At 41.4% G+C, this 27,861-nt stretch overlaps 1 protein-coding gene across 2 annotated transcripts; it reads right to left on the reverse strand.

Annotated features, from left to right (window-relative positions):
• Positions 1 to 11,754: 11,754 nt before the first annotated feature.
• On the reverse strand, positions 11,755 to 26,706 carry clcf1 (cardiotrophin-like cytokine factor 1). 2 transcript variants are annotated; one of them, XR_004658326.1, is made up of 4 exons: positions 26,247 to 26,706; positions 16,744 to 16,898; positions 12,099 to 15,592; positions 11,755 to 11,876 (listed from the first exon to the last, which is right to left on the reverse strand). XR_004658326.1 is itself a non-coding variant. In XM_034884289.1 (3 exons), exons 1-3 carry the CDS (start codon positions 26,263 to 26,265, stop codon positions 14,246 to 14,248), a joined length of 1,521 nt encoding a protein of 506 aa, XP_034740180.1. In that variant the 5' UTR covers positions 26,266 to 26,706; the 3' UTR covers positions 12,032 to 14,245. The 2 variants fall into 2 exon arrangements, 1 of the variants encoding a protein (XP_034740180.1); XM_034884289.1 differs by lacking the exon at positions 11,755 to 11,876 and having other exon boundaries at positions 12,032 to 15,592.
• Between the last annotated feature and the right edge of the window lie 1,155 nt (positions 26,707 to 27,861).

The raw sequence follows: 27,861 nt of genomic DNA on the forward strand, positions 1-27,861 counted from the left end.
AGGTTCTGCCATCATGAGACAAAATAAACCAAAAACAAGCTTGCTCTTTGTAAATTATTGAGCGTGGTCTAGACCCACTCTATCTGTACAGTGTTCCAAGATAACTTCTGTTGTGATTTGGCAGTATAAGTAATACTGAATTGAATTGAAGTGAAACACAAGCCGCGACCTTTCCACTGCATGGTACGGTACGGTTCGACTCTACTCAACTCGACTCGCTCTTGTTTGGTTTTCTATTTGCAAAAACTGTGGATAGACCCTGGTACTTTTTTTTTTACCACCTTGGTCGAGGTTCCAAGCAAGCTGAGCCGATACTAGAAGATGGAGTTAAAACACTGCACTGTCCAAAAAAACTACTACGTACAATTCACAGATCAGAGTTCCTCTGTTTGGTTCCCAATGCAAGGATTCAATGAGGAAAATGTTGTCACGGCAGTTTTAGGCCTACACTGAGGGGGTACTATGTGCAGTGGAAAACAAAATAAAGAAAAGGACCTGGTACCGAACGGGAGTTGAGTTGAGCCGAACCAAACCCTGCAGAAATGCGGCATTAGTGCAGGAAGCTTGACGATGCCACTTAAAAGGTGTTGAAATTAAAAGTAGTGTGTCTTGGAATCAGGTTTACTAGTAAGCTAATTAATTTAGCTTGATTGTGAAATACCAAATCAAACCAGTCAGCTGCTACAAAAAACAAGGCTAAAAGCTTCGAAACTATAGTAGTTTCCACAGATATTTCCAAAAATTGGGTTATTCTCTTATGAAAAATGGAAAAAGCTGCACCATAGATTGTATTTCTTTCTAGAAAAAGTGAAATTTTTGCTTTTGGCTTTAAACCTTTTTACATTATCCATCATTACAGATCAAGCAGACCCTGGGAGCTTTGGAGCAAGGATCCAGGCATGCTGGCAAGAAAGATGTACAGAGATTTATTATAAGCAAGTAAGACTTCGGTTAGAATTGAAAGAAGATGTGAAAATGGAGTCCAGGTTGAACATGGCCTGAGTTATGCTTACGAGAGGCATTTGGACCTTCAGGGCATTGGATGTAGTCAGTGATTACCCTCCCTGCTGTTTCTGTGCGCGCTCCTGCTCTAAAGCTCAATGGGCAGAGCATGGCAACAGCCGTGCTGTGGTTAGAGGGTTAGACTCCCACTGGGGCTCCTCAAATTTGCACAGTACTGAAAGAGCAATAATAAAATGTATCCTCCAAATTGCTTATGGTGCATTTGTACCCTGTGAGGCGAGTAGGTGCCTTAAAGTCATTAGCGCGTTCATTGTTTGTCTGAAAAGGACAACCAGCACTGAGAGCTGTAAAAAATCAAAGAGATCCTGCTGTGCCGTTGGGCATTTGGGCCAATCAAACATCTCCCTCTGGCTTGAATTATGACATGAAGCTTTTCAAGCAAAGGGCATGAAGTCAAAGGAACCCTGAGTGTGCATATAACCAACACAGCACTAGTAAAGGACAAGCATGTTCGCATGACTATAAGATAATTATAAGACAGCGTCACAACCGCTGGCGACAGCACATGATGGATGAGCCAGGGAAAGAAAACATGTAGAAAGTGAGTGGAAAAAGAGACAGGGCTACGGGTGTAACACAAACTGTGGACAGAGGGATGGGAGTGAAATGCAAAACAAAAGATGGATTGAAGGAGAAGGAGAGAATGGCAGAGGTCTTAGTGTCTCAGGCCTCAAGTATTACCCCTCTTCTATTTCTGCCTTTTAAGGAACTCCATAAATTCAAGTAGATAATGAGTGCCTTGAAGCAGGCTGAGTAAATCAGATAGAGTACAACAGAGGGACAGAAAAGGTGTGGGTGAGGGGGGGTTGGGGTGGATTGAGCGAGGCAGTGGGAAAATGTGGAAGGAAGAAGAAGATTAGAAGTGATAACAGATGAAGCGAGAGAGGCAGAGAGAGGAGATGAGCTGAGTGGAGATGCGTGATAAGATCTTGCATTAACTTAAAAGCATACTTTAATGAAAGTCCAACGAGAGCTTTAGAGAGGGAGAAGCAAAGATGGGTCCCATGCAGGTTAGGAAAATACATGGCCGTGGTAGATGTTTTTGAGTTCCTGAACCCTGAATCCCCTTCTCGCCATTCTTTACACTCATCATGTTTCTCTATTTACAATCTGAACAGCCATGTGGATTCCCACCTTTCTTCACCATTCTTTTCAAAATTTTCAGCAGAGGGAAAACATTAAAAAAAACTAAAACTTCTGTTTCTTTGTAGAAGAAAAAGAACCTTGAGAGGGCACAGCAAAATTCAAGATTCAAAGAGACGGCAACCTCATCGCTGTGCTTCAAATCAACACTGATTGAGTCAACTTAAAACTTTGACCCATATTGGAATCATATGTGTCAGACTGAAGGTCAGTACACTTCAAATAAAGTCCTTGTCAGGCTGTCTTCTTTCATTCTTTATACATCTACTACTACTACTACTACTAGTACTACTACTACTACTACTACTACTATCAAGTCAAGTCCGTTTTCTATACACAAAATACAAATTTGTCTCAATGGACTTATAATAATAATATAATAATATGTACAGCACAAGTCATTATTCATCATAACACCCACTGTTAAACCTCTTTACTGATACTATAACTAAGACATTTCAGACAGAGCAAAGAGGTGGGATCCCTCTTTGAGTACAACCAAGCATGCATAAACTTTGCATGTACCACAATCCCTTTTTGTGTATAGGCCACATTCGAGTACAACACAAGGAAGGCCTTCGAGAAGAGACAGACATGCTGTCACCCCTATTCATGTCCTTTCCTGTCGTTTAGAGTGTGGTCATTGGAAAACAAGGATAAGCATTTTTGTTTTAGACACGGTTGCACAAATTGTTAAAACAAGTTTGTTTCAACCTTTAACAGTCACTGGTTTCAACCAAACTGAATCCTTAAAGCTGCTCTAATCAACATTTGTATATTAACAGTGGGTCAGATGACTTTGTGTAATGGGAAAGTGAGTCACTTGTAGCCGTTAACCCACAGACAGTTATCCTCTAACTCTGCATTCCCATCTGCGTTTTAAGGTCTATCAGCTTTTATTTAAACTTTTTTACTTTACTGTTTGAAATCTGCCTTAAAAAGTGCTTCATCCAAGCTTTAACCTGTGAGATCTGAAACTTTAAACACAGTGCGTTACCCATTCAAAATGACACAAGGACTTTCTTGCCGGCTTGGCAAACTGCAGCTGCTGTAGACTGTGAAACAACTGTATCTGAGCATCTCTGCGGTACAGTTCAATTTCCTACTTTTTCGCTCTCACTGTCAAAAATGACAACAGTCAGTCTATTAGAAAACAAATCGCACCCAAGCACCAATCATCACGTGACGTCAAGGAAAAAAGAAGTCCCTTTCTTTACCCTTATTTCAAGCTCTGTCTCTGTTTTACTGTTTCTCTGTATTTTGCTTTCCCATTGGTTTGGTTTTCTGTCCCTAAACCACAACAGTTGTGGGAAATCAGTCCCAGCTGTCAGCACTTTGATTTGATTGTAGAATGTGTCAATCAACCTGGGGCACGTTGCGCAAAATCTAATTCTAGTCACTCGTTATTTTAGCTCCCACCGAGCTCTTTGCCGAGGGATTATTTTTGACTGTCACACAGAACCGAGGAACCCAGGGCGAAACTGACCAGCGCATCTGATCTTTGTTCCATCTACCAAGCAAGCTGAACATGAAAGCACAAACATATTTAAAACAACTTGTTCTAAATCCCTTTGAATATTCTTGCTCCTAGCAGTAAATGCTTGCATGGCAGGGTTGCATGGCAGCTGTGAGATTATACTCTCTTTTTTCTTTTTTCTTTTAAATATTCAAGATGGAAAAACTCTACAATAAAACTGCCAGTGCTGAGACTCAGCACTGTGGAAATCTCTTCTCTGGATAACTGTAGTGGTGTGGTGGTTCTGCAGGTTTAAGAGTTCAGGTTTCTGTCAAACATCAAACTGGTGTCACAAATAGGATGTGAATCAAAACCACTCCGACTTATTCATCTGGTCTGAAAAAGAAAAAAGCTAAATCCAGACTCTCTTTCTCTAAACTTTTCTTTTTTTTTTGCTCATCCTTGTCTGTCCTTCCAGGCAGACACAAGCATGCCTTGCTGGAGTTTGTTTTGGTCCAGTCTTGTCTTAATGTGCTCAAATGGTGAAAGACAAAAAAAGGAATTAAAGCAAAGAAAACTCAGACAGCGTGACGGAATGAAGAAATAGCATCATATTACCATGGGGTTCTTAAGAGGACCGTAAAAAGATATGTATGATATACACTGCGTACTTTCCAGGCCTGGAACGAGAAAATGTTTGGTTCTTCCTTTTCCTATGCTTTTGAAATGGTGCATGTAGAAAAGGAAAAAGAAAATGGTCCGGTGTTTGTGAGAACTTTAGGAAAACATAAGCGGAAGTGAGTCTGAGGAGTCTGTATTGTAATTGTGCAGGTGTGAATAACACACTGTAGAGGTGTGACAATTAAGAGGTCTGCTTATGAATGTCTGTCTGTCTATGTATCTGTTTTTTGTGTATGTTTGTCTGTGTGTGTGTTCTTTTATCAACCCCGTCCCCTTAACAATTACATTCTAAACTGCAATCTCAATTACGTTTCCAGGGAAACTTATTTTCTCCCAGATAAAACATCTCGTAACAGCCACAGGCGCATGTTGTAAGACGGTTGCAGGTTTAAATATGTGGTTAACGTTGTGGATTGAAACAAAAGTGCTTGGTTACGTTTAGAAAAATGTCATGGTTCATCTTGTGGTAAAATAAGTATGTTTACTACGTAACTAAAGTTACATATGTATGCCAAGTACATTAACTTATGTACTTAAGTTAATAGAAGTCAACATTGACTTGTGGTTTCACATGGGACACAAACAGGATGAAAACCCCATGTTTGTTGGACTCATCCATCCACCTGGACGTTCTCCCTCTGCCGACTTTGAACGTGGACTTTGATTAGAAATGTCTAAAACAAACGTATTCTAAAACAACACCTTTCCCTCATTGAGAATGCAGTTTGGTTGTACGGAAACATCATTTTTAGGAGACAGGGTTGTCCTTTATAGCTCATGTTGTGGGGACAAAGTAGGCCTACTGTACACGATCACATTGTGGAGAATCACCTCTAATTAGGGGCGAACACCATTGTCAGATGTTTTGCGAAGGTAAGGTAAGAAACTAAAACTAAAAACAAGGCTTTGTAATATTCTGTATTTTTGGTTCAGGTTGGCCGGGGTTAACTCTAACAATGCACTTCGTGTCACATTAGGTCCCCCTTGAATTATTCTTCTCAAACTCATCTGACTCCCCCACCCCCAAGCCTGATGTTGATTCCTAAATATGCAAATCTTTGAGAGCAAGTTACAAAAATATGCATTTGATTCTTTGAAATGTCTTAGAATAAATTTCAAAAGTGGGTAATTTCACTAACCCGATGACACAAATGGTTTGTTACACAAAACCATCTGAGGAACAGTCATTGGAAACTGATTGGAAAAGGGCAGGTACTTACAAACAGTAGTTAATGAAGGTTTGGCTAAACCACAGATACAACAAGGAGAAAAAAAACTCTGTGTAGTTTCCATTTCTTTAAACCAATAACAAACATCTTGGGCGACGCTACGCTCCGGACGTAGAGACGCAAAAATGGTCTACGGGAGGAATTTGTTCTGGTGGAATATTTGCACCCCACCAAAGAAAACACCACATACTATATTAAGCAAAGTTAATGCAACTCTTCACACAATACATTAAGGTGAGACAAATTAGCTGGATACATGGTGAAATGTGATTTGCTCTTACCAGTGTATCGGTGTGTGTATTTTGTCCACTACAAATAACTGCCAAGTGGCATTATCCTGGAAATGTACCGCCATTGATCCAGACTACTTGAAGCCTGACAAGAAGAATGTTTGTGTGATGTGTGACCCTGTGATTCTTGCGTGATTTCATGATATAGCTGTATAACTGTAGTGTGGTGGTTTTGCAGGTTTAAGAGTTCAGCTCAAACAGAACTGAATAGTGCATTTGTTGGAAACTTTTTGGTGCTCTAATGAGTACTCAAATGCAGGACTTGTGTATTTATAATTTATTTATACTAACTGAATTTATACTGTTTATCAATCCCCTGTGGGGGAAATTACAATTTACACTCTGTTTGATAGTAATCACCTGAACTACACACACGCTCAGGACCTAATCATGCACAAGCTGGTGGGAAGTCAGAGTGAGTGGGCTGCCAGTGCCAGAGCCCTGAGCAGTTGGGGGGGTACAGTGCCTTCCTCAAGGGCACCTGGCCTTGGGTCCAGACAGGGACTTGAACCAGCAACCCTCTGCTCCCCAACACAACTCCCTGCAGACTGAGCTACTTCCTACTTCCTCCTCCTATCAAAGTACTCAAAACTTCATCATAGCAATAGAGTTCTATGAAACAGAGGAATAAGCTTTATTAGGATTTGGTTACACACACAATTGTTATAAATGGTTACATTTATTGTACATTTTAGACTTTTCATGTGACTTCATGTGAAGTTTTTTTTTTTGTTGGGTTGTGTAGGGTCAAGATTATTGGTAGATCTCCGGGGAATGAACGTAAATCAACGTCTCTTCTTAAGTGACAAAAACAAGTGTGCAACTGTGTGTGTATGTGTGAGGGAGTCTGTAGTCCTTCCATAATCTTCTGTCTTTGTGCGTCGCGCAGACAGTTTAAAAGCTTTCTATTTACCTTTCACACCATTCTTCAGGTCGCAGAGTGGGACTGTCTGTGTGTGTGTATGTGTGTGTGTGTGTGTGTATGTCCTTGCGTGCATACGTGCGTGTGTATGCGTGTGTGAGAAAAATGATACAGAGCACTGTAAGTCCTCCCGGTGTGGGTGGACAGCTGGTCCAAAACAGGCGTTTTAGTCTCTAACAAACCGTAACATGTCAAACATGTAATGTAGACCGCGACACGGCAACATGTAAAACGGCTCATTGACTCTTACCCAAGGCCTCAGGGAAATGAAAAGAGAAGAAAAAACTTTTTTGCTCACACACAACTGCAGCCATCAATCATAAGTCAAATTTTACGAGGGATGGGGAGGAATATGATTGTCATAAATTGAGCAAAACAAATGCACAGAGGGAAGTTCCGGGCTTAAATTGTTGGAACACCTCAGGATAGCTTGGATGGAGGAACAAAGGTGCTGAGATATACCCTATTTTTGGATGAGTGTGTTTAGCTCGCTCTGTTTCGTTTTCCCCTCTGTTTTGCATTTGTGCGTCTGTGCTTTTGCCAGGATACACGTCAGTTATCAGACTTATTAGATGCCATCAAACATCTTCTCCATCATCTTTCTGTCATCCGGCTCAGCTTTCTCTTAATCTCTTGTGTTGTCTTCCCGTCACAATTGAAAATCGACACTTTTGTTGAGGCTTTAAATCAATGATTTAGTTTTTCTTGCTTTTTTTTAATCCCTTTTTAATCACTTTTGATTTTTAGCTTTTTCTTAAGTTTTTGTCCATTTTTTTAATTATTTTGTATGCTTTTTTTAGCGTTTGTCACTTTTTTGACGTTTTTAAAAATCTCACTTTAGTCTTACAGTTATTTTTGGGATTTGTCGTCAATAAACCTAATTTATAAGAAATCATAACTAATGCTTGAGTTTGAAAAACAGAAATTTGGTATAATTTAGAGTCAAACTAAAGGGAAGTATGTTGATGGATAATCACAGACTGGAATATGTCAACTTTTACTCAATACTATTTCAAAGCACTTCAATTTCTTTTTCCAAGTCTATAAAATTGAATAAGACAACCCAAAATTAATGAAAGTAGACATTTGTACTTGCCAAAGAGTGTTGTGTGGAATCAATCATGTTATTTTGCGTAATTAAAAAGAACATTGATATAGGAAAACGGGTCAATTTGACTTGAGGACAACATGAGGGTTAATGGGCTTTAAGTGGGACAAATCTGAACATGTTACTCACATTTGAGGTGATTTAAGATGGAAATCTGCACTCAGTCTAATTGTCCCTGACAGTAATCTGCAAATGTCTTTTACATGATCTCCCATAATCTATCATGAGTGTGCCAAAGGCATTTTTCTCAGGAGCTTGCAGACCAAATCCGTTAAAACAATTATATGGATATTAGGCAAAGTTTCAACAGGTGAGGAAGATCTGGGTGTCTGCTGGGTGTCATGTTGGAAAGTTGTTTACTGTCACATCATAAGAAGTTGATAAATTGACGTTATAAATCAAGGCTTGGGTTTCTTTCTGAGGCCAAAGTTTAACTTTTGCATGTGTGATTTCACTACTTTTCATAGTCGGATAAGACTTCTGCGAGACACCCACACAACCATACACAAACATCCACTCATACAAGCCATTCAACCATCAGATGAATGAACACCCAGCTCCATTTTCTCCCTAATTGCTTTTGAAAACATGTCAGGGAGCTGAGCAACATGGGGGATGACAGCTTCTGGTGTTTTTCTAAGGGACTAAGTCAACAAGCACAGACAGTGACATGAAAGAGCTCACACACCTCTGTGGTTTTGCTCACTCACACGGACTACCAATTGATTAACTCATAAATCAACCTCATCCCAGGCCCCAGGCCCTGGAGTGCCCCTTCACCTCCACCCCCACCAACCCCAAAAAACGGCGGTGAGAAGCTTCAGCCCAACCCTGCGCCCTCCAGCCAAGTAAGTGGAGGCGGTATGTTTCAGCTCATGGCAGAAACCCAGCAGGAGGGAGAGGCCAGGTGGGGCAGGTATAGTGGGTGCTATGGAGTAAAAAAAAAAAAAATTAGGGTGGGATCATGGAAACAACAGGTATAGGATTAGTATGTATTATTAAAATGACAGTGAGGGATGGAGAAAGAAAACACAGAGGGGCTTAAAGAGGGATACAAATGTGTTAAAAAGACAAAGGAGAAGATCTGAATCAAACGCTGTGTAGTGCTGCCAAAGTGGAGAGAAACAAGGGGAGACAGATATGGAGAGTAAAAAGGAGAGAAAGCATAGAGGAATGCAGTAAATCCCTAAGCGACTGAACAATTCTCTGGAGAAAGAAAAGAGGAATTTTTATGTGCTGCAGGTGAGCAGAACAGAGAGGGAGGGAGAGGGAAGAGGAGACGAGGAGACAGTTGGAAGGAGACAGATGGAAAAAGTGAATGCGGGGGTGGGCGAGGGAATTTGAGGAAAGCGTGAAAGGGTTTGATTGTAGCAGAGAAAAGGGGACCCATGGGGTGAAAATGAAGCAAAAGTGACACAAAATGACTACGCATGCAGTTAGAGAAAGGATGGCATACAGATAGACACAGAGAAGGATGGCAGAGGGACACAAAGAAAAAAGATTGGGAGACAGAGTGTGAACAAAAAAAGGATAAATGGAGAGGAAGACAGACAGAGAGGAAGAGGAGGTCTGAGAACGTCTCGACCAGCGCATCTGTGTATCTTAAAGGCATACACAGGTTTTTGGGACATTGGTCAGCTATAATGATGAGAACACATTGAATCATGTTGAATACTATCTGGGTAAAAGGAACACTTTATTTGTATGGCTTGTTGACTGATATGTCATTACTTCAGTAGTTCATTTATATTTGTAGGTGTTTTGGAATAGGTGTATTGGTGCATGTTCCTGCATTTGATGTCCTTGTAACATGTTCTGATTTTGCAGCTTTCTAACTAACATAAATATTTTGTTCTGTGATTCTCTTACATGATTTCTAAGCCACAACAAGAGTCACAAAAAAACAATTGAGTTGCTTGTACAATTATAGAACACTTTGACATTGGGACCAGTCTCAATTATTTTGCCTTTTTTTCTTTTTTTCAGTTCAGTCAAAAAGTAGAGCTATAAATACTGTGATTTACTTGTCCCGTGTAAACGTCAAGGTACAATTTCAGTAAAATGTAAATCCATTGAGTCCATCAACTTCAATTCAACATAAATATGGTCATCAGATCAGCACACAGAAAAAAAGTCACCCATTTGAATGGCAACAGCACTCCACGATTCAAGCCCTTTGAAAGGACAACACAGCTTCTGAGATCCCTCTGAAAATAGGTGCGGATGCACAGAGGCCAGCACACTCACTTTCCGATGCCTGCACACTTGCTAGCAGGATGTCCAGCAGATCACATTTGGTATTCAATTCCCCAACTGCTTACAAAGCATCATCTATAGTTTTAGCTCATTGCTAGCCGTGCATACAAAGGAATTATTTTACGATTACATGTTTCTTAGGTACGTGAAGCCTCATAAAATGCATCAAGTAATGTAAGTAACAGTAAGCTGTTCATTATCTATGCACATGTCTGTGCTGCACCAATCACATCGGTGTATCTGATAAAGGCGGGCCAGAGAAGAGCTAAACAGATGACGAAAGCCGCTGCAACATCAAAGTCATCTGTTGTTTGCTTTGGCCGCTACAATGAACGAATTAGACTTGAGTTTTTATCTTAAAGAAAAACAGAAGACGGCGCTCAAATCGTTCCTTTACAAGAAGGATGTTTTTGCTGTTTTGCTGACCGGATAAGGCAAGAGTTTAATCAACCAGTTAGCTAAGTGCATGGAGCTCTGGATACGTCACCCTGTGTGTTGTTGTGATTGGTTGTAGTGTTATCCAATTGCGTGCAGTGAGATTTTTGAATGCACGATTGGTGCCGCCCCTTGAGAAAGGCAACTTTCATTACTTAATGCCGGACCCTTAATCTCTTAGATTTGGGTCTGGATTTCCAGGCTACTAAATCAGCGCAGTCCTCCAAAAAGCATACATTTTCAGATGCTGCCAGTAGCCTACTATTATTCAACATAATGTATTTTTATTGTGCAGACTTGACCTCTAGGAAAACAGAGACATTTTAATCTGAAGTTTTTCTTCAAGACTAAAAAGAGGTAATGTGTGGCGCAAAGGAGTCAGAAAAAAAGACCAGAAGAGTTGTTCTCCATTAGCAAATAAAAGTTGTTCAACAAGGTGGCTGGCGCATCATCTCCAATGTAGATCGTAAGTCTTATATCACGGCCTGCCAGTCACACAGACAGGCCTGTCTGAAGAGCAGAGCCTTCTTTTATCACCAGCGGCCTATTAGACAGATAATCACAATAAAGGTCAATAATGTTGATGCCTTGTCACTCACAGTATCAGTTAATTCCGAAGGACTCACCGGCTGAGTCATACAAACGGGGCTCGGCAATCCTGTTGCGTATTAGTTTCAGCAATTTGTCTCCGCTTCGCTGATAGAGAGAGACAGACAGAAAGAGGGAGACAATGCTGACTGATGGCTGTTAGATAGCTACGCATGACAAGCCTCATTCCAACAAAGTTCTGACACATAGAGATGATTCACACACGTGCTGAGCTTGCAAGCCCACGCAAACAATACACACAGATAAACACGCACACACTCACACAGACCAAACAAAGCTGCCTTTGTTGACTGATGGCGGCCCCTCAGTCTTTGCTTACTGAATGTAAAAAACACGTCTTATAAGTGTGCACGCATGTGAATGTGTGTGTGCGTGTTTACATATGTGTCATGTTTCTGTCAGTGTTAACCCTTTCACCCACTTAGTGAGAGCGTGTGTGATGATGTGTCAGCTTTGACACAGCCGACCTCCCATTTACGTCACTTCCTGCTCAGCTAATGCTGCTTTTTAAGGTTCATGCGGGCATTTGTTTGTCAGCACATGGTCCACATCTGTGTGTGCGTGTGTGGTTGTGTGCTTGCATGTGTGTGTGCCATGTGCATGTGTGTGTGTCAGGGCGGACGTTTGAATTTGTGTGCAGGTGTGTACCTTGGAGGTGATGGAAAGGAGATTCTCATTGATCCTGTAATATCTGGCCTGGGGGCGAGGAGAGGAAGCCAAATAGCTGCAGAGCATGTGGGGGAAAAGCTCAGAAAGAGCAATAAAGCCAACAAAGAAAGAAAATACATATTAAATGAGGAAGCGATTAAAGAGTGGGTAAGGAAGACAAGAGAGAAAATGATAAGCGGCAGAGGCGTGACAGAGACAGGGAGCGCGGCGGCCTTGAAACACAGACACAACAAGAGAGCCGGGCTGTTGGTGGGATTATGAGAAGGTGTGTTTGTACCTGTGCCTGTTTCATGTAAATCCCTCACTGTGACAGGTCAGAGGGATGTTTTCAGGGGGAAGAGGAGCTTCGTGAGATAGTGTGATGAGAAAAGAAAGCAAAGTGGGAGGAGGGATGATGCAGTGGGAGGTGGGAAGAGAGAGATGAAAGGAAAAATGATCGTAAATTTTCACCCGGACAGACAAATAAAAACTCTCTCATACCCCGCCTCTCTCGTTCTATTTTTTGTCACGAATGTGAGCCGGTCTTTGTTTTCCAGAAAACACACCGACCCCAAACTCCTCTCCCCTTGTGCCAATCACCCGAAACCATCCCTATAAAACTGAAACCCTTGCAAACAAAAATCCCATAAGCATTTCTTTTTTGTCTCTCCCCGGATGGGCTCCCAAATGACCAATAACACCACGCTCTGTACAAAAGCTAGTATTTATTTTATTTTGAGTTACAACACAGTATAGTCACACTGGATTTAATAATAAATAAACATCTTGTTCAATAAATATTATAGAGAGATGATGCATAACCTTTAGTCATATCATCTAAGGCACATTGTAAAAACATAACACAACAATCTTCATTCTGGAAAAGAAATCATGCCATCTGTGAGTTGCCAAAGAAAAAAACTCTGATTTCATGATTTAAAAGGCACAAATTCACATCAATGTGTCTAATGTGTTGTTTTTAAAGTAATAGCTTGGCGTGTTTTGCAATGTTACTGAGAGTTAGATGAGAAGATTGATTACCTTATACCTTATATCTTTTAAACATAACTGTTAAATGTTAAATAGAATCTCTATACAGAAACAGAAGTCTAGAAAATGACAATTTGTGATGATAGAGGGAGTGACATACCACATCTATCTGCCCACCACAAGTTTAAAATGAACACACATTAAAGCTTTCATGGTTTGATGTTTCGTAGCTCAGAACAGTGGGTACCTGCAGTCTCCGCTGGTAGCCAAGCAACCTCACTGTGACCACAAGTTTCCAAAATGGTAACTTGTTGTTTTATACCTTTGTTTTTGTCTGGATTTAACATAAAATTGATTACATGTTAATTAGTGAACTTAAGAGGCGCTGGTATTTGGATTTTAATACCTTTGCACGGAGCTGTTTCCCCCCGTGACCAGTCTTCATGCTAAGCTAAGCAAAGCTAACCAGCAGCTGGCTCCTGGCGTATATCAAGTGCACAGAAGTGAGAGCGGTATTGATGTTCTCATCTTACTCTCAGCACAAAAGCAAGTAAGTGTATTTCCCAAACACCCAAAACTGTGTTTTTTTTTAAGGGGAACTTATTTTGTTATACAACATTTTAAGATTGTGTTAAATATTTGTTGCTATGTAGTGAAATTCTTAATAAAATGTTGCAAATGGGTAAGCACTTAATCAAAAGTAGCATAGAAATGAATTTCTATTTTCTTAAGGCACCAAATACGTGTGTTGTGTGTGCGCGTGTGTGTGTGTGTGTGTGTGTGTGTGTGTGTGTGTGTGTGTATGTGTGTGTGTGTAGACATTATGTGAAGCACTGTTGTAGAGTTACTGTAACTGACCGGCCGATTTCTGATTACTCAGCAATAACCCTCTGCCCGTTATTGCCACTGCTCATCCCTTGACTCACGCCTCCTCCCGTCTTCCTCTTCTCTTCATCCCTCTGGCTATTTCCTCCTCTCCCTTTGTCTTTTACCCATTCAGAAATGTTCTTCCTTGAAAGAGAAAATGAATGTTTGCTGATTCACACATCTGGAGTGTGTGTGTGCTTGTGTGTGTGTGTGCGTATGTGTGTGTGTGTGTGTGTGTGTGTGTGTGTGTAACCACCTACAGTGGTATTTCTGTTGATCTATGAGCCATGAAGTCCGGTAACTCAGCCCAGTCTCAGTGTGTCTCGCTCAATGAGCTGCTGTGTGAATCAGGCGGGTGACAGTGCTGGTAATGTGTTGGCTTTGTGTGTGTTATATTCCATTAGCGCGTCTGGTGACCTGCCAAATAGTCCTTCATTCACTTATTCCAGTACAGTATGAATGAACGTGTTAAGCAGGAGTGTGTTTTTTTGTGCTTTTGTCTGTTCTAGCTCTTAATTTGTTTCCACTTCCAATTATTGTGTGCAAATAATACATTTCCTATATAAAGCACTTGTGTGTCTCAATGTCTCAGCCTCTGAGTCTCTTCTTGAGGCGGTTAAAGTCCTTCGCCGACCGCCACAGCCAACTCTGCAGCTCTCTCAAAATCCAAAACCCTTCCACCTTTTTGGCAAAGTCGTTCATCGTCGGCTGCACTGACAAAAGCGAAGAAGAGGCAGAAGAGGTAGAGGTAAGTAGCGGAGTCAGGGGAGGCGAAAGAAGGGAGGTGCCCCTTTGTAAAGACAGAGGGATGGGCTGGGAGAGGAGGGTGTGCTCCTCACCTGCTCCGAACTGGTAGAGCAGGGAGAGGGTTGACAGAGGAGCTTGGAGGGTAGGGGAGAGGAGGGAGCGAGGAAGGCGACGCTGAAGATAGAAAGTGGAGGAAGAGGAGGTTGGTTCCATTTCTGTTTGCTTCCCCTCCTCCAACATTAACCCTCTGCTTCCCTCTACAATGAATCCATCTTCTTTTCTGAGTGTGTTTATGTGATGTGAGTTCATGTTGTAGCTGTATTGATTGTTATTGTTCTTGGCTTGGATGGTCGGTTGTTGAAGAGAGCTGGAACCTCTTGTGCCCGGGAATGACACTTGTACCCTGGGTTCAGGCTGCCTCTTCTCCTCAACATCCTCGTTGATACTCAGCAACCTCCTCCTTCCCCATATCTCCACCCCTCCCTCCCGCTCCTGCTCCTCCTCTTCTTCCTCCGTTACTCTCTCTTTTTCGCTGGCAGTCCATTTCCCACTCTCTGGCTCTTCCCTCCTGACTCGCCTTCCTCTTTCTCTTCTTCCCTTCTCCGTCGATCCGCCACTCCTTTCTCCAGCTGCAGTCGCCTCCACTCTCCTACCTTCTTTCCCTCTCCTTTTTTCCACCAGGTCTACAGTGATGCTGTCCTCCCTCTCTCCTCTGACCACCCTTGTCCTGCTTCTTCTTTGGTTGTTACGCTGACCGGGCTCTGTCCTCGTCCCGGCTCTGGACCTGTAAAGGCTCTGGCTAATCAGTGGAGCAGGTCGGTCGCCCCCGACCCCCCTCTGAGAGTACTGCAGCTCTCCAGCATTACTTTCCAAGTTTGAAGATGATGGAGGAAGTGTGTAACCAAGGGTGGTCATCAGTGCGGATATGGAGCCCAGCAGCCCATCCAGGCCTGTGCAAAAGTGCAGTAGGGATATCTTGAGGGCGGGGCAGAGGGTGGAGCGGGCCAAATCCCTGACGGCTGCCAGCAGGACAGAGTAAGCCTTCTGGTTCTGGGCGAGCCGAGCTTGGTTTTCCAGGCCGTGCCACAGCTCCAGGCGGGTGGCAGCGCTGGGCAGGGCCAGAGCGGTACTGTTGGGTCGAGGAGGGGAGAAGTCCTTCTCATTGAATGGGGGTCCTAGGTAGGTCAGCTGGAGGAGATATACAAAAATCAGAAGAAAGGATGAAAAGGTTTAATGGATAACTCTTGATTCATAGTTTGGACCATTATTCATCACAACACTTTATAAAGCTTCATTGCTACATTGAAGTCAGCCAAGCCAAGAAACATAAGATCACAATTTAGCTAGTTTATAAACCTCTTTATATGGAGAATAAACTGAAGGTGAATTCCCCTGTCATGTCTGTAATAATTCCTCAATATACGGTGTGTGCGCATCTAAGTCAAGTACAGTTGGTCAAAGTTGAACCAGGAAGTCATCTTCTAAATTGTTTTTGTTTTCTCTTCTGAATTAGTTTGGCTAAATCCAGTATCACTCTTTTTCAATAGATTTTTTGGTCTCTGCCAACTCCTGAGGGAATTAGCTGGCTATTTAGCTGCTAAAGGATCCACTATAGCCTAGTTTCTACCGAGCGTTATTATAACATAATACGTTATTTTTGCATTTCCATTGACAAAAGTTGTGGATGGTACCAGTAGAACCGCTCCACTCCAGCCTGTTTTTTGTTTTTTTAGGCATTTTAGGCCTTTATTTATAGGACAGCGGAAGACATGAAAGGCGCGAGAGAGAGGGGGAATGACATGCATGCAGCAAAGGGCCACAGGTTGGAGTCGAACATGCGGCCGCTGCATCAAGGAGCAAACCTTTGTATATGGGGCACCTGTTCTACCAGGTGAACTACCCAGGCACCCATCCTGTTTTTTTTTAGTTACCCCTCTGTTGAGATACTTAGCACACCGATCCAAGACTCAAAGGTGGAGCTAGAAACACTACAACCTTTGATTTGTGTAGACGTCCCTCTGCATCATTGATGAAGAGGAAATACAGTGAGAGTTGGATGGAGCAGTGAGGAATAAAAAGCTGGTAGAATACAGTGCTTTTTATAGCTATTTCACTGAAAACAACTGCCTGCTGCGGCTAAAAATAAACGCTTTAGAGCTTAGAGCAGTTAAAGTGGTGGCAGGGATATAGGTGATAATTCTCTGGAGGTTGACCATAATATAAAAAAAGTATTGTTTTTAACGGTTTGATGGTAAACTTTGTTTCAGTGTATCTAATTGTGATTAAATAAAAAGTAGATTGAAATGAAACAGAAAGGAATATCACAAAGAAGGACTCACATATATGTCTTTGATTTCCTTGAGCTGATACTCGAGGTATTTTGTCAGCTCGTACGTGCTTTCTATCGAACTCCTCTCACTTGCCAGGTTGTGTGAAGGATCCAGGGCTGTTGCCATGGCAGCAGCCAATAGCAAGACGAGCTGATGTTGATTGACTGTGGACAAATTTAAAAGTAATTAAAAGATGTTTCTGTAAGGGCACTCACATCATGCTCATCCAAGTGATAAACAGCACACACTGCAGAGGTATTTTTAATCATAACAAGGAGGTGAAATTTATCTCGGCCATTATTTTCTTAGACATTTTGTGATTATTTAACTTGGATACTTGGTTTTTAATGAATTTGATGATTTGAAAGTTCAACAGACAAAAGTCACCTCCAGCCACACTTTCCAGTCATTGCACTATCACACTGTTTATAGGACTTTTTACAATATTCTGGTTTATTTCTTTGTCTCTATGGCGATGGCCTCGTCTGTTTACATATTGCCAAGTCATCTGACACTGCCAATAAAGCTTTTCCAGTTTCCAATCTAATTTTGGAGGTTTCTGGCTGTCGGAGGTTTACTCTGGCTTCAAATAAAACCTTGCTTAATAGCTTCAGACAGTCAGACAAATTACACCTATGTTCAATGCACCAGCCTGTCAGGCAAACAGCTGCTTTAACACACACAAACACATACACACACACACACACACACACACACACAAACACACACACACACACACACACACGTCCATTCCTGACCGATATCCCCAAAACAAAGACATGTGGCTTTCTTTACAATCACAAACATTAATGTGTTTGTATCAGTTGTGTGTTTGCTGTGGACTTCTTGTTTAGGTATCAGAGTGTTTGTGTAGGTGTTTTATGTTACTCTGTGAGTGTTGGTGAGAATGTTTGTCGTAATCTTATACGTGAATGAAATTTACATTGCTGCAAGTGTATACAATGTGTGTGTGTGTGTGTGTGTGTGTGAAGGGGGGTTGTAACACTGGAAACCTTTTAGTGCCCCTGTCTCTGGTTTCAAACAGAGAAAATTGGAGATGAAAGGTGGTTTTCAACATTTAGGAACTTCATGTACGTCCGCTTCTCTTCGTCCAGGCTTGCTGTCTCTGCACGCTGCCACTTTTCACACTCTCTCTCTATACTTTCTAACTCTCCCTTGACACTTCCAAGACCCTTCGCTCAAGTGTTACCCACATTTCTTTCGCCGTCTCTGCTCTCCGACATCCTTTTCCATCCTTGCTGCGCTTTCTCTCATCCTCCTGACATCCAGACACTAGGCAGTGATTCATGCTTGTAATTATGGGCAAAACATGCTGCTGTTCAACAGGGGTGAAATATGTATTGCACAATGTATGTCAGTCAACTTTCCCTCTGTCTTTCTCTGACTCACCTCGGGCCTCCTGTTGCTTCACCAATTTATCCTGTTTCTCCTCTTAAACTTGTCACACTGCTTTCAAACTTTGCCTTCTTTCCCAACATACCTTTCTCCTCCCCCTCTCGACGCTCTTATCTCTTTTCTGCCTCGGGTCAAAATAAAAGCAGCCAATTAACCCTGATTAGCTCTGCTTCTCTCCTTTTATTACCCTTTTTTCTTTCATCTATCCATCACGTCGGGCCCCACAAGATGAAGAACTGACTGGCCTAAACACTTGAAAAATCTTTACCCTCAACACGTTTTCAATGGTTCCAAGAAAACAAGTTCTGACCTAAAACAGTCTACACCTTTTTTTCTCTGACTCAACTGCTCACGTTGGACGTATCGGTATGCATTCCCTGACAAGAGTTGGGTAGAAACTTGATGATGTTACGCGCTACACGCCACACAATAGACAAAAATCTGTGGTCTGATGTGCTAAAACAAGAATTTGTTATAATTGCAGTTAACATTATAAAATGTGTCATAGAAGAAAACTTATGGTTGACATATGAAGAGAAATTTATTCTAATATTTGGGGTTTTTGTCTTCTGTGCCTTTAACCAAACATCAAACCAAAAACAAAAAAAAAACAAATCATTAGAATGCGTTAACATAAAAGGTTTATCCCCTTGTTTGTATTTCAATTTGCAATGATGACATGGCAACGAGAAACTGTGATGACATATATTGTTTAATCTAACAAGCTCAAGCTCCCTGAAAAAAGTTCTACTTATCAAATGACTTGAGTTTTAGTGACAGATTGAACGACAGATTGGGGAACTGGCAGTTTGCAATTAAAACAGGATTAAAAATGCTTGTCAAAAAACCTGCTTGATTTGAATGGTTGTAAAAGGCCTCCTTTATACCTAGTAACTCTCCCACTACCTGTTGACCCTGAGTTGTCAGCTACATCAAAGCTTCCTCACAGACTATTATTCTAAAATACTGTGTATGCAGGCAACTCCCACATGCTCCTACACACACACACACACACACACACACACACACACACACACACACACAGACACACCTTGAAATCAGTCAACTAGGACAACCCCTGTCAGCCATGCCTTCTCCAATCTCCTGAAGTTCAATAGCCTTATCACCTGTCAGAATCAATGAGCATCTTTCATTTCATCATTTGGAGCTCATCAAGCCCCAGTCTCCTCCCACCGCACATCCCACATTAGCGTCAAAACACCTCAACATCGACACAACATCGTTGAGTAAACAGCACTGAAGGATAAGGACGCACATTGTGCAAAAAGGGAAAAAATGAACAGGCACAGAAAAAAAAAGTTGCATGCGACGGAGAAAGAAAAGTCTCCTTGGCAAAAATTAACCAAAACTGTTCCGAACTGTTTCCTTTAGTCTGCAGCTACATGCTCAGAGATGATTGGCAGACTTGAAAGCCTCTTGTTGTTTTGACTGAAAACTGACATGTCTAAATCATCCACCGCTGTGACTAAAAACTGACACTCTTTGGTACGAGTAAACTGAGATAGCTCAAACCAAGAGCTATGTTGTTGTGTTAATACTATTACATTGAGCAACTACACTATAGTCGGCATATAGCCCGACTTCAAGGGGAGCCCTGCAGGCTTGGGGCTGTGTACCTGGCAGTGGAAGCACACTCCGCAGGGCAGGGTTGAAACCAGAACATTTTCTGTTGGTGGATTGCATTACAGCAACACAGGGGTTCCCTACAACGGCCGACCATGAACTGCCTCGCTGCACTCATGTGTGTGTGAATCTCTACATATTTTGGCACACATACCTATAAGGGTTACACATATGCACAATGGGCTCCATCGTTCACAACAGATCATATTTTTTTATCTACGATTTATTCGCAGTTGTAAAGCCAGATCTGGCACTCTGTTGTCTGGCTGCCATCTGCAGTACAGAGCTCAACATAACATTCGGGCGCCAGAGTTTTTGAGCGTCTAATAGGTCAAAAACAAACATCAGCACAGGGTCATGGTTCAGAGTTGAATTTTGCTGTGCAAGGTTGTATTTTCAGGGGCAAAAAGAGCCTCGTAACACACTTGACATCTACCCTCCAGACAGTGTTTTGGTAAACCAGTAACCCAGTGTTTGTGGGTGTTGTACCGCTTCCATCCAAGAGGACTAGTATTTCATCTTTCCCAACATGCATCACCATTTGAGGTTTTAAGCAAGCACTTAAACAGAATTTGGTATTGTGGGAAAACCATGTGTAAGTTAATCTCTCCAGTCTGGTCCAGGAAAAACTAGCTCTAAAGCCAGAAGAGGTTGCAATTCATTGCTCTAACCACTTGAAAGAGGTCTTAAACAGAAAGGAAACATCAGTATGTAGATGTTAGAATCCGGTCCAAATTGGATGTTTATTTATTATGTATTTTTCCAGTGCAACATTGATTAGGATGACTACAGTATATTGTGATGCCATACTTTTGGTGAGCACACATTGTGAGACTTTGACAAGATTTAACATTAATCAAGCCATGCAGCCTGATTTTGGAACAAGATGTGGAAATATCATCCGTGGTGTGTTTTCCAGAACCAAAACAACATACTACAGGCTACATCCTCCCACTCCACGCACTTCAGTGTTGTCTAGTCCCTGTGCAGAACTCTTCTGCTATGTCAAAGGACAATACAACGTTAGGCGCAAAAGTTTGTTGGTATATGCATGTTATGTCATGTTGTGAGTTATTTTTAAGAATCTGCAAACATAAGTCTAGAAGTTTATTGTGGAATTTTTCTATCCACACTTGATTAAAAAATTTAAAATAAAACGATCTGATAATTTGATCTGGGCTGCAATTCTGAACACAGCTGTCTCAGTCTAGTTCATAACATCTGTTAATTTTCCAAACTGCTACATGGATAGAAAAACAAAAGGTTACAGTGATAAAAAACACATAAGTAGCTAATTTAGGCAAATTCAATGATATGACTACGGGGCTATCAGTTGGTTTTTACTGCCCTTCCCATTCTGCTGACATTGTGTTAGTGCACCATAAACTCAAGGATCACTTATTAGCTTTTCCAGAGTTTTTAATTGTCTCACAGGGATGGACTTGTGAGTTCTGCACTGCCACCTGACAACACCTGAGAAATTTCCATTCAATGAAGAAGACTCCAAAAAAAAGTAGCAAGGGAACTGTACTTTGTTTTATTTGATCACAGATTTATGTTCCCAAGATCAAGAATGATTCTCTCACAGTCTTTAAACAAAAGAAGAAGGAGACATATTTTATTAATCCCTAAGGTTCACTCTGTTCTTATATAGTAATTACACACACAGGCCCAAAATACACACCCATACAAATAGGACACATGCATCAAATAGAGAGATGTCAGAGCGAGGGAGGGCGCTGCCCGTGGTCCAGAACCTGAGCAGTTGGGGGTTTAGTGTCTTGCTCAAGGGCCCCTTGGCAGTGCCCAGGAGACAAACTGGCACCTCTCCAGCTACCAAGTCCATACTACATACTTAGTCCCTACAGGGGTTTTAACTGGCAACCCTCCAGTTCCCAAGCCAAGTCCCCATAAACTGAGCCCCATCTGCCCTCAACTAAGTTCATCATTCAATGTCACTAAAATCCACATACTGTTTATGCTCAGTCGTTACATTAAGTTACTTTTTGTTATCTGATCCCATTTTTTTTAACCTCACAAGTGTCACATTTCTTTCCAAGAACATGCACCCGGCCTGTGACTTGTCTTGCGTATTTATTGTCATGTAGCTTACTGGAACTGGAGGCTCATTGCGGCTTTGTTGACAGAAAAGACTCATCAGAGCCAAACTCTGAGGAGCTGTTTGTCTCTTGCATAGTTTTTTAATTATTGTGCGGCACTGTACCTGGTGGCAATTCTGCACTCTGTCATAACACTCAACCTAAACATAAACACACCTGTGCAGGATGCCAGGGGCAAAAAACCATGCGCACATTAACAGGCTGATGTGATGCCACAGTGGAAGTGGACAGAGCGTTGGGTGAGGGGGGGGGGGGGGGGGGGGGGGGGGGGGGGGGGGGGGGGGGGGGGTGAATTGGGGGTTTGACAGTCTGGGGTCAGGGTTGGTGTTGTGTGTCTGTGTACAGTTAAAGGCCAAATTTATGTGCAGTCTGTACTTGATCAAATGTGCATTCCATTACTAACTCAACACACACAAACGTGCACACACATGCACACACACGTGCATCCAGATTGTGCAGTGGAGATCTATGTATGCACAGTCGTTATCCTGAAAAAATACATGTAAAAAAATAAACACACACACTTTTCCCATCTCTTGTCCCATGAGATTCCTTCCTCTGGCCTGTGTTCATACTGAATTTCAAATTGATCCTCTTGGCACCGGACACACACTGGGGTTGCCAAAGTACACAAATGACCCAAAAACAAAGGAAACAAAGGAAAACAATTTAAAACATTCAATAGAAATTGAGTTTTATGCTCAGAACCTCTCTGTGAATCTATTTCTCGTTAGTCATAAACTCAGCGTCTTCTGTTTAGTTCCCCTTCTTACCCTGATCTCTCTCTCTCTTCACCTTATAAGCCAATCCATCCATGCCTTTTTTCTTCTTCTTTTTTTCTTTTTTAAATCTGTGGATTCCAGTCGCTCCAAGCTAAATCGCCATGTTTGGTTTCAATTTCATTGTCGCTTCATCTGTCCCCCTCTCTCCCTAAAGCTTCCTGAAACATCAAACTTCCATTTTAACCGCTCCTTCCTTTCTCTCCCTAATTACCGTTCCCCTCTCTTCCTTTCACTAATTGGCTCCGTTCATTCCCCCATCTCCAACGTTCACTACCTCTTTCCCCTTTTTCAGACCTTAGGTTTTTAATTGACCTCTTAAACTGCTCCTCCCCCCTTCACCCCGGCTACTCCCCATCTCTACCTCATGGTTTTCTCTTAAATAATACCGCAAAATAGAATCACACAAGAACGCACTAATGAATTTCAAAGTCACTGCTCTGTCACTACTATTCGAAGAAAGTTGGAGAGCGGCAGTGGAAAGCAGAGAGACAGTTCTGAGATAGAAGAAGTATAGAGCTGAAACAATGAGTCAATTAATAGTAAGAAACCTTTTTAAAGCAAAAACAATGCAAATTCTCTATTCTCAGGTTCTCAAATCCGAGGATTTGCTGCTTCCTCTTACTTATGAATGTATTTGGGTTCTGAACTTTGTGTCGACCGAACAAGTGATTCGTAGATGTCCACTTAGGTTTTAATAAATTGCGTCACTATTTTCTGACATTCTAGATCAAAGAACTGATCAATCAATTGACAAATTTGCTATTAAAAATATTTATATTATTTATAGCCCTACTAGAAGTGTCTTTTAAATATGTACTCTATTAGTTAAATGTGTTATTTCATATGTATCCTCTGTTTTACTGGTCCTTTTATTTACGTAGGTGTTTTACTTATGGTATTGTTATTACAGTAATTAATAGATTGCATCAATATGTTGTCTTTAATTTAGTGGCTAGGCGGGCTAAGTTGCTCCTGAGCCAATGTCTATTACTATTGTTGTTTGTCTGATCTCTGATGTAAGCTTTTGACTTGTGTATCTTTTGTTACTTGTTCCTGAGCGTGAGCGACCCAACTCTAGTTTCCCCTCTGGAGATAAAGGTTAAAACATCGGTTAATCAATCTATTTGAGTTTTTCCTTTGTGCTTACAAATTCATTTCCGAGGTAAGTAGGTTAATTTTAAATTTACTACATTTATTTGAAAACTGTGGTTAATTACTTTGCAGATTAAGATTTTACTGTAAGAAAATCTAAGATAAGCATTTTGAATGAACGATACATTGTTATACTGACTTTTAAACTATCCAACTTAAAACCAGCTCCACCCTGACTTGCTAAAACATTAAAATGTGTAACATACTGAAAACGAAAATAAGAATAATAAAATATGATAATGAATATAGTGCAACAATATAATCAATATTGACAGGGGCTATTCTTCCTGCATAAACAGTTACTTTAATGCTTTTATATTTGAAAGCGTATTTTGCTGATAATACAATGTAAGTCATGTTTTCAACGAGAGACAGAAGTATCTGACAGTATTTTTACATTGTAAGGATTTGATTCTGGAGACTGACGAAATTTATTTTGGGGTCTTGAAGGATAGAGACAAAGGGGAGAAGGAGGAGGAAGAGAGGATTTGAAAGGAAGGAGGGAGAGGAAAAGGAGCTGGTGGAGGGTAGAGAGAGAGGGAGATTTTCTGAAGCGAGGGGCCATGTTAATTTGGGAAAAATGTAAACAGCATGTGTAACTGTTCAAAGCGTGACCGACTCATTTTATATCATTCCCCCCTACTCTTTCCTCTGTCTTTCCCTCTGGGTGCTGCTAACTTCTGTCAATCGGGAATCTGCACTGCATTAACCCCTCTACCCCCAGTTTGTCTCTCCTTCTCCCCTCCTCCCTCTCTCTCTATTTACTTTTATCGGTCTCTACCTCTCTTGACTCTCTCTCACCCCCAACACACACACACAACCTGCCCCCACCTCCACAAATCCTCCTGACATCCATATATATAGCGTGAAGAATTGAGGATGGCGCTGAGCGAATCAAAAGATGTGAAAGGGTCACTTTTTCCTCTCTTATCCACATCCCCTGCTCTCTCTCTTTTCACTCTTCTTTTGTTTCCTCTTATTGGCGGGTGTGTTTGAGCATTCTGGCCCAACACACACTAACGCTTTTATCTGAAACACACCGACACTAATTCAACCCTCCCAGCAATAACAGGCCTTGTCTATGTGTGTCTGCATCTGTGTGTGTGTGTGTGTGTGTGTGTCAAAGGTGGCATGTTCTTCAACAGCTGAGCTTTCAGTATATTTATTTGCTCTGTGTTTCTGAGGGAGCAGCAGATTGTTCTTCCCATCTAGGTGGTCATGTGAACCGGCAGGCCATCAGAAAAGTTGGCCTCATGATGTGACCACCTAGATGAGATGAGAAGAGCAGGGGAGGGACGGAGGGAGACAGTGGAAGAGAGGAACTTGGTGATCTTTTGTTCAGTTCATCATTTCATCACACAGCCATCCTTCTGTACTGTCTCTCCCTCTTTCTTTCACCTCCTTTTCCTTCCTTTCATAGACACGGAGCAGCAGCCGCACCAGCTGTCTCACAGGGAAAAGTGTGTGTCTGTGTGTGTGTGTATGCGTGTATGTGTCTGTGTCTGTGTGTGTGTATGAGTTTTCTCACACCCTGACTAACGTGAATCATGTACTTTCTCATATCAGTGACAGCTAACTAGACAGGGGCTTTAGCTGCCTCTGACCCCTCAACTCCTGTAATTTTTTACTGTGAATAGGAATCTCCACCCCCTCTCTCTTATACACACACACACACACACACACACACACACACACGCTGTCAAAGCTAAATTGGGCTTAACTCCCTCTCTCTTTGTGGTCTGTTAATCTCACATTCCTCTCATATAGCCTTTACATTTCTTTGACAATACATAAAAAAATCTCCAAACAAATCTGTAAACTGAATGGAAGTCTGTGTTGAACAAGTCTCTTCGATAGTCTAAGCTTTTTTTTCTGTGTCTAATTGTTTCTTTGACAACCTTTGAGGTTTGCTGTTGAGCAAACTCATTTGTTTTTCATCATACATCTTCTACTGTAAAGAAAAGATTTACAACAACATTTCAAATAAATTGTCAAAAAAACATTAATACATAAAATATTTTTGGGAAATTTGGAAGTTGGAATTTCTTTCCAGAGTTTCAAAGACAATTGAATAGAATATAAGAGCATGCTAGATTATTTAGTTTTACCTGCAAATGGATGTGCAGTGAAACCCTCATCATAAGGATCATATTTAGAAAGTGTGCAAAAACAGAAAACACATGGCTCAATATTCTGAACCCACATGTGACACCCCATACAACCGTAATTGGATTTGTAAGAAAATAAATCTCAATATAGACGTACGACAGGAAATTTTCGAATTGTCTGACATGAATTAGCCTACTGCATGACATATGATGATAGAAAAGAAGCCAATAAGTGCTTGTCTGTAGTTTTCAGGCCTAAACATCCATTAAAAGTATTACAATTGACTTACCTCCGCAAAACCTTTTCATTTTCTCCAAGTCCTTTAATTCCGTTTAGTTCGCTCTCACAAGTTCATCCACCGGTGAATTTTAGAGCTGAAATAAACCGATAATAATGTCTTCTCTCCTTGTGGATTAGCTCGCCCTCCCTCACACAACTCCAAAGAAGATGAAGGAAAAATGCATGTGATGGTAATCCTATAAATGGGTGAATTGATGATATTAAAGGATGACGTTTGAATATTGACGCTCCGCTGACTTGGTGTGTGTGGTCTGTGTGACAGACTGAATGACGGCGGAGCCTTTTTGTAGCCTACCTCCTCCTCCTGCTCTTTTTCTAACCCTTTCTCCTCTTCCTCCCCTCCTTTCCATCCATGGCTCTCCTTCTTTCGTTATCCTCCTCCTCGGTGCCTGTGATTCACCGGGTTGACGCATCACAGCTCAACTTGACAGAGCCGCTGAACCACGGGACTTGTCACAACTCATTACTGTCTCTTTGCGCTCGTCATCCTCATGAGCGCAATTTGACTGCGGCCGTTTGATCTTTAAGCTGCTTCACTTTAACAAGGTGCGAGTCCGGCTGGATCAGATCCCTGCGGGTCAGGAGGACCGGCAACCGTGCGACCCGCAAAATCATCCACGACGTTCATTCTTAACTTGGATCTCTCATCTGGTGTCTGCTTGCCTTTCTTTTTATATGCTACAGTGTTCATTGTTTTCAGTTCTCCATCAATAGCCTACTTTAGGCCACTGTGCATGCATGGGCCTTTGTCTAGGCCTATACTAAATAATTAACAGTTGAGTGAAATTCATTTTTATCCTCGACTTTACCCAAAATAAGGCCCAATTGAGCCTAGTTTTAAAATAATTCATAGACGTATGGATTAAAACGTTTAAATTTCATGGAATATCTACAAGTCCTCAGCAATATCACGGTTCCAAAAGCGGGGAAAGATTTCATTGAGCAGCCAATAATGCGAATAGTTGTCGACAAGAATATTATAAGAACACCAGGGCCTATAAATGTACAGGCCTCCCATAAAATGCGACACAGTTACTACACAAGTTTTTTTGTATTATACACAATGGAGCATAATACTCAGAGTCCCTATAAGGAAATATTCAGTCTGTTTTTTCTGTCTGCTTCTTAGAAGGGAGCGGGTGAAGTGTTTTCCTTTTCATTGCATTTCATTCTTCTCCCTTCATTTCTATTTTTTTATCGACACTATGCAGCCGATCATTTTCAATTCCCTCCAACGTGTTTTGTCTGATTTAATTAAAAGTTTTGGGGCGCATACACCATTATATTTTATAATAAGGGTCTTAAATGGATTCTTACTTAGTGAGGCTCTGTTTTGAAGAGGGTCCATTTGTTATTTATTTTTTGTTTTGGGCTTTTGCTTAATGTAATATTTTCTTAAATTGATTTGTTTAATCAATTGAACATATAGAACATCCAGGGCCTAGTAGAAAAAGTACACACTGCACAGAGAGGGGTAGCAACAGAGGGTTAGGTGGGCAATTTCTGTCTAAAAGCCATTTAATCTGGCAGTGAGTTTTATTTGATCCAGCGCCCTCCCAGACACATTAAGTCGGATCAGTATCATCCAGTTCCAACATCTAAAT

Source organism: Etheostoma cragini, chromosome 10 (assembly GCF_013103735.1).
Source record: "Etheostoma cragini isolate CJK2018 chromosome 10, CSU_Ecrag_1.0, whole genome shotgun sequence".
Taxonomy (NCBI): Eukaryota; Metazoa; Chordata; class Actinopteri; order Perciformes; family Percidae; genus Etheostoma; species Etheostoma cragini.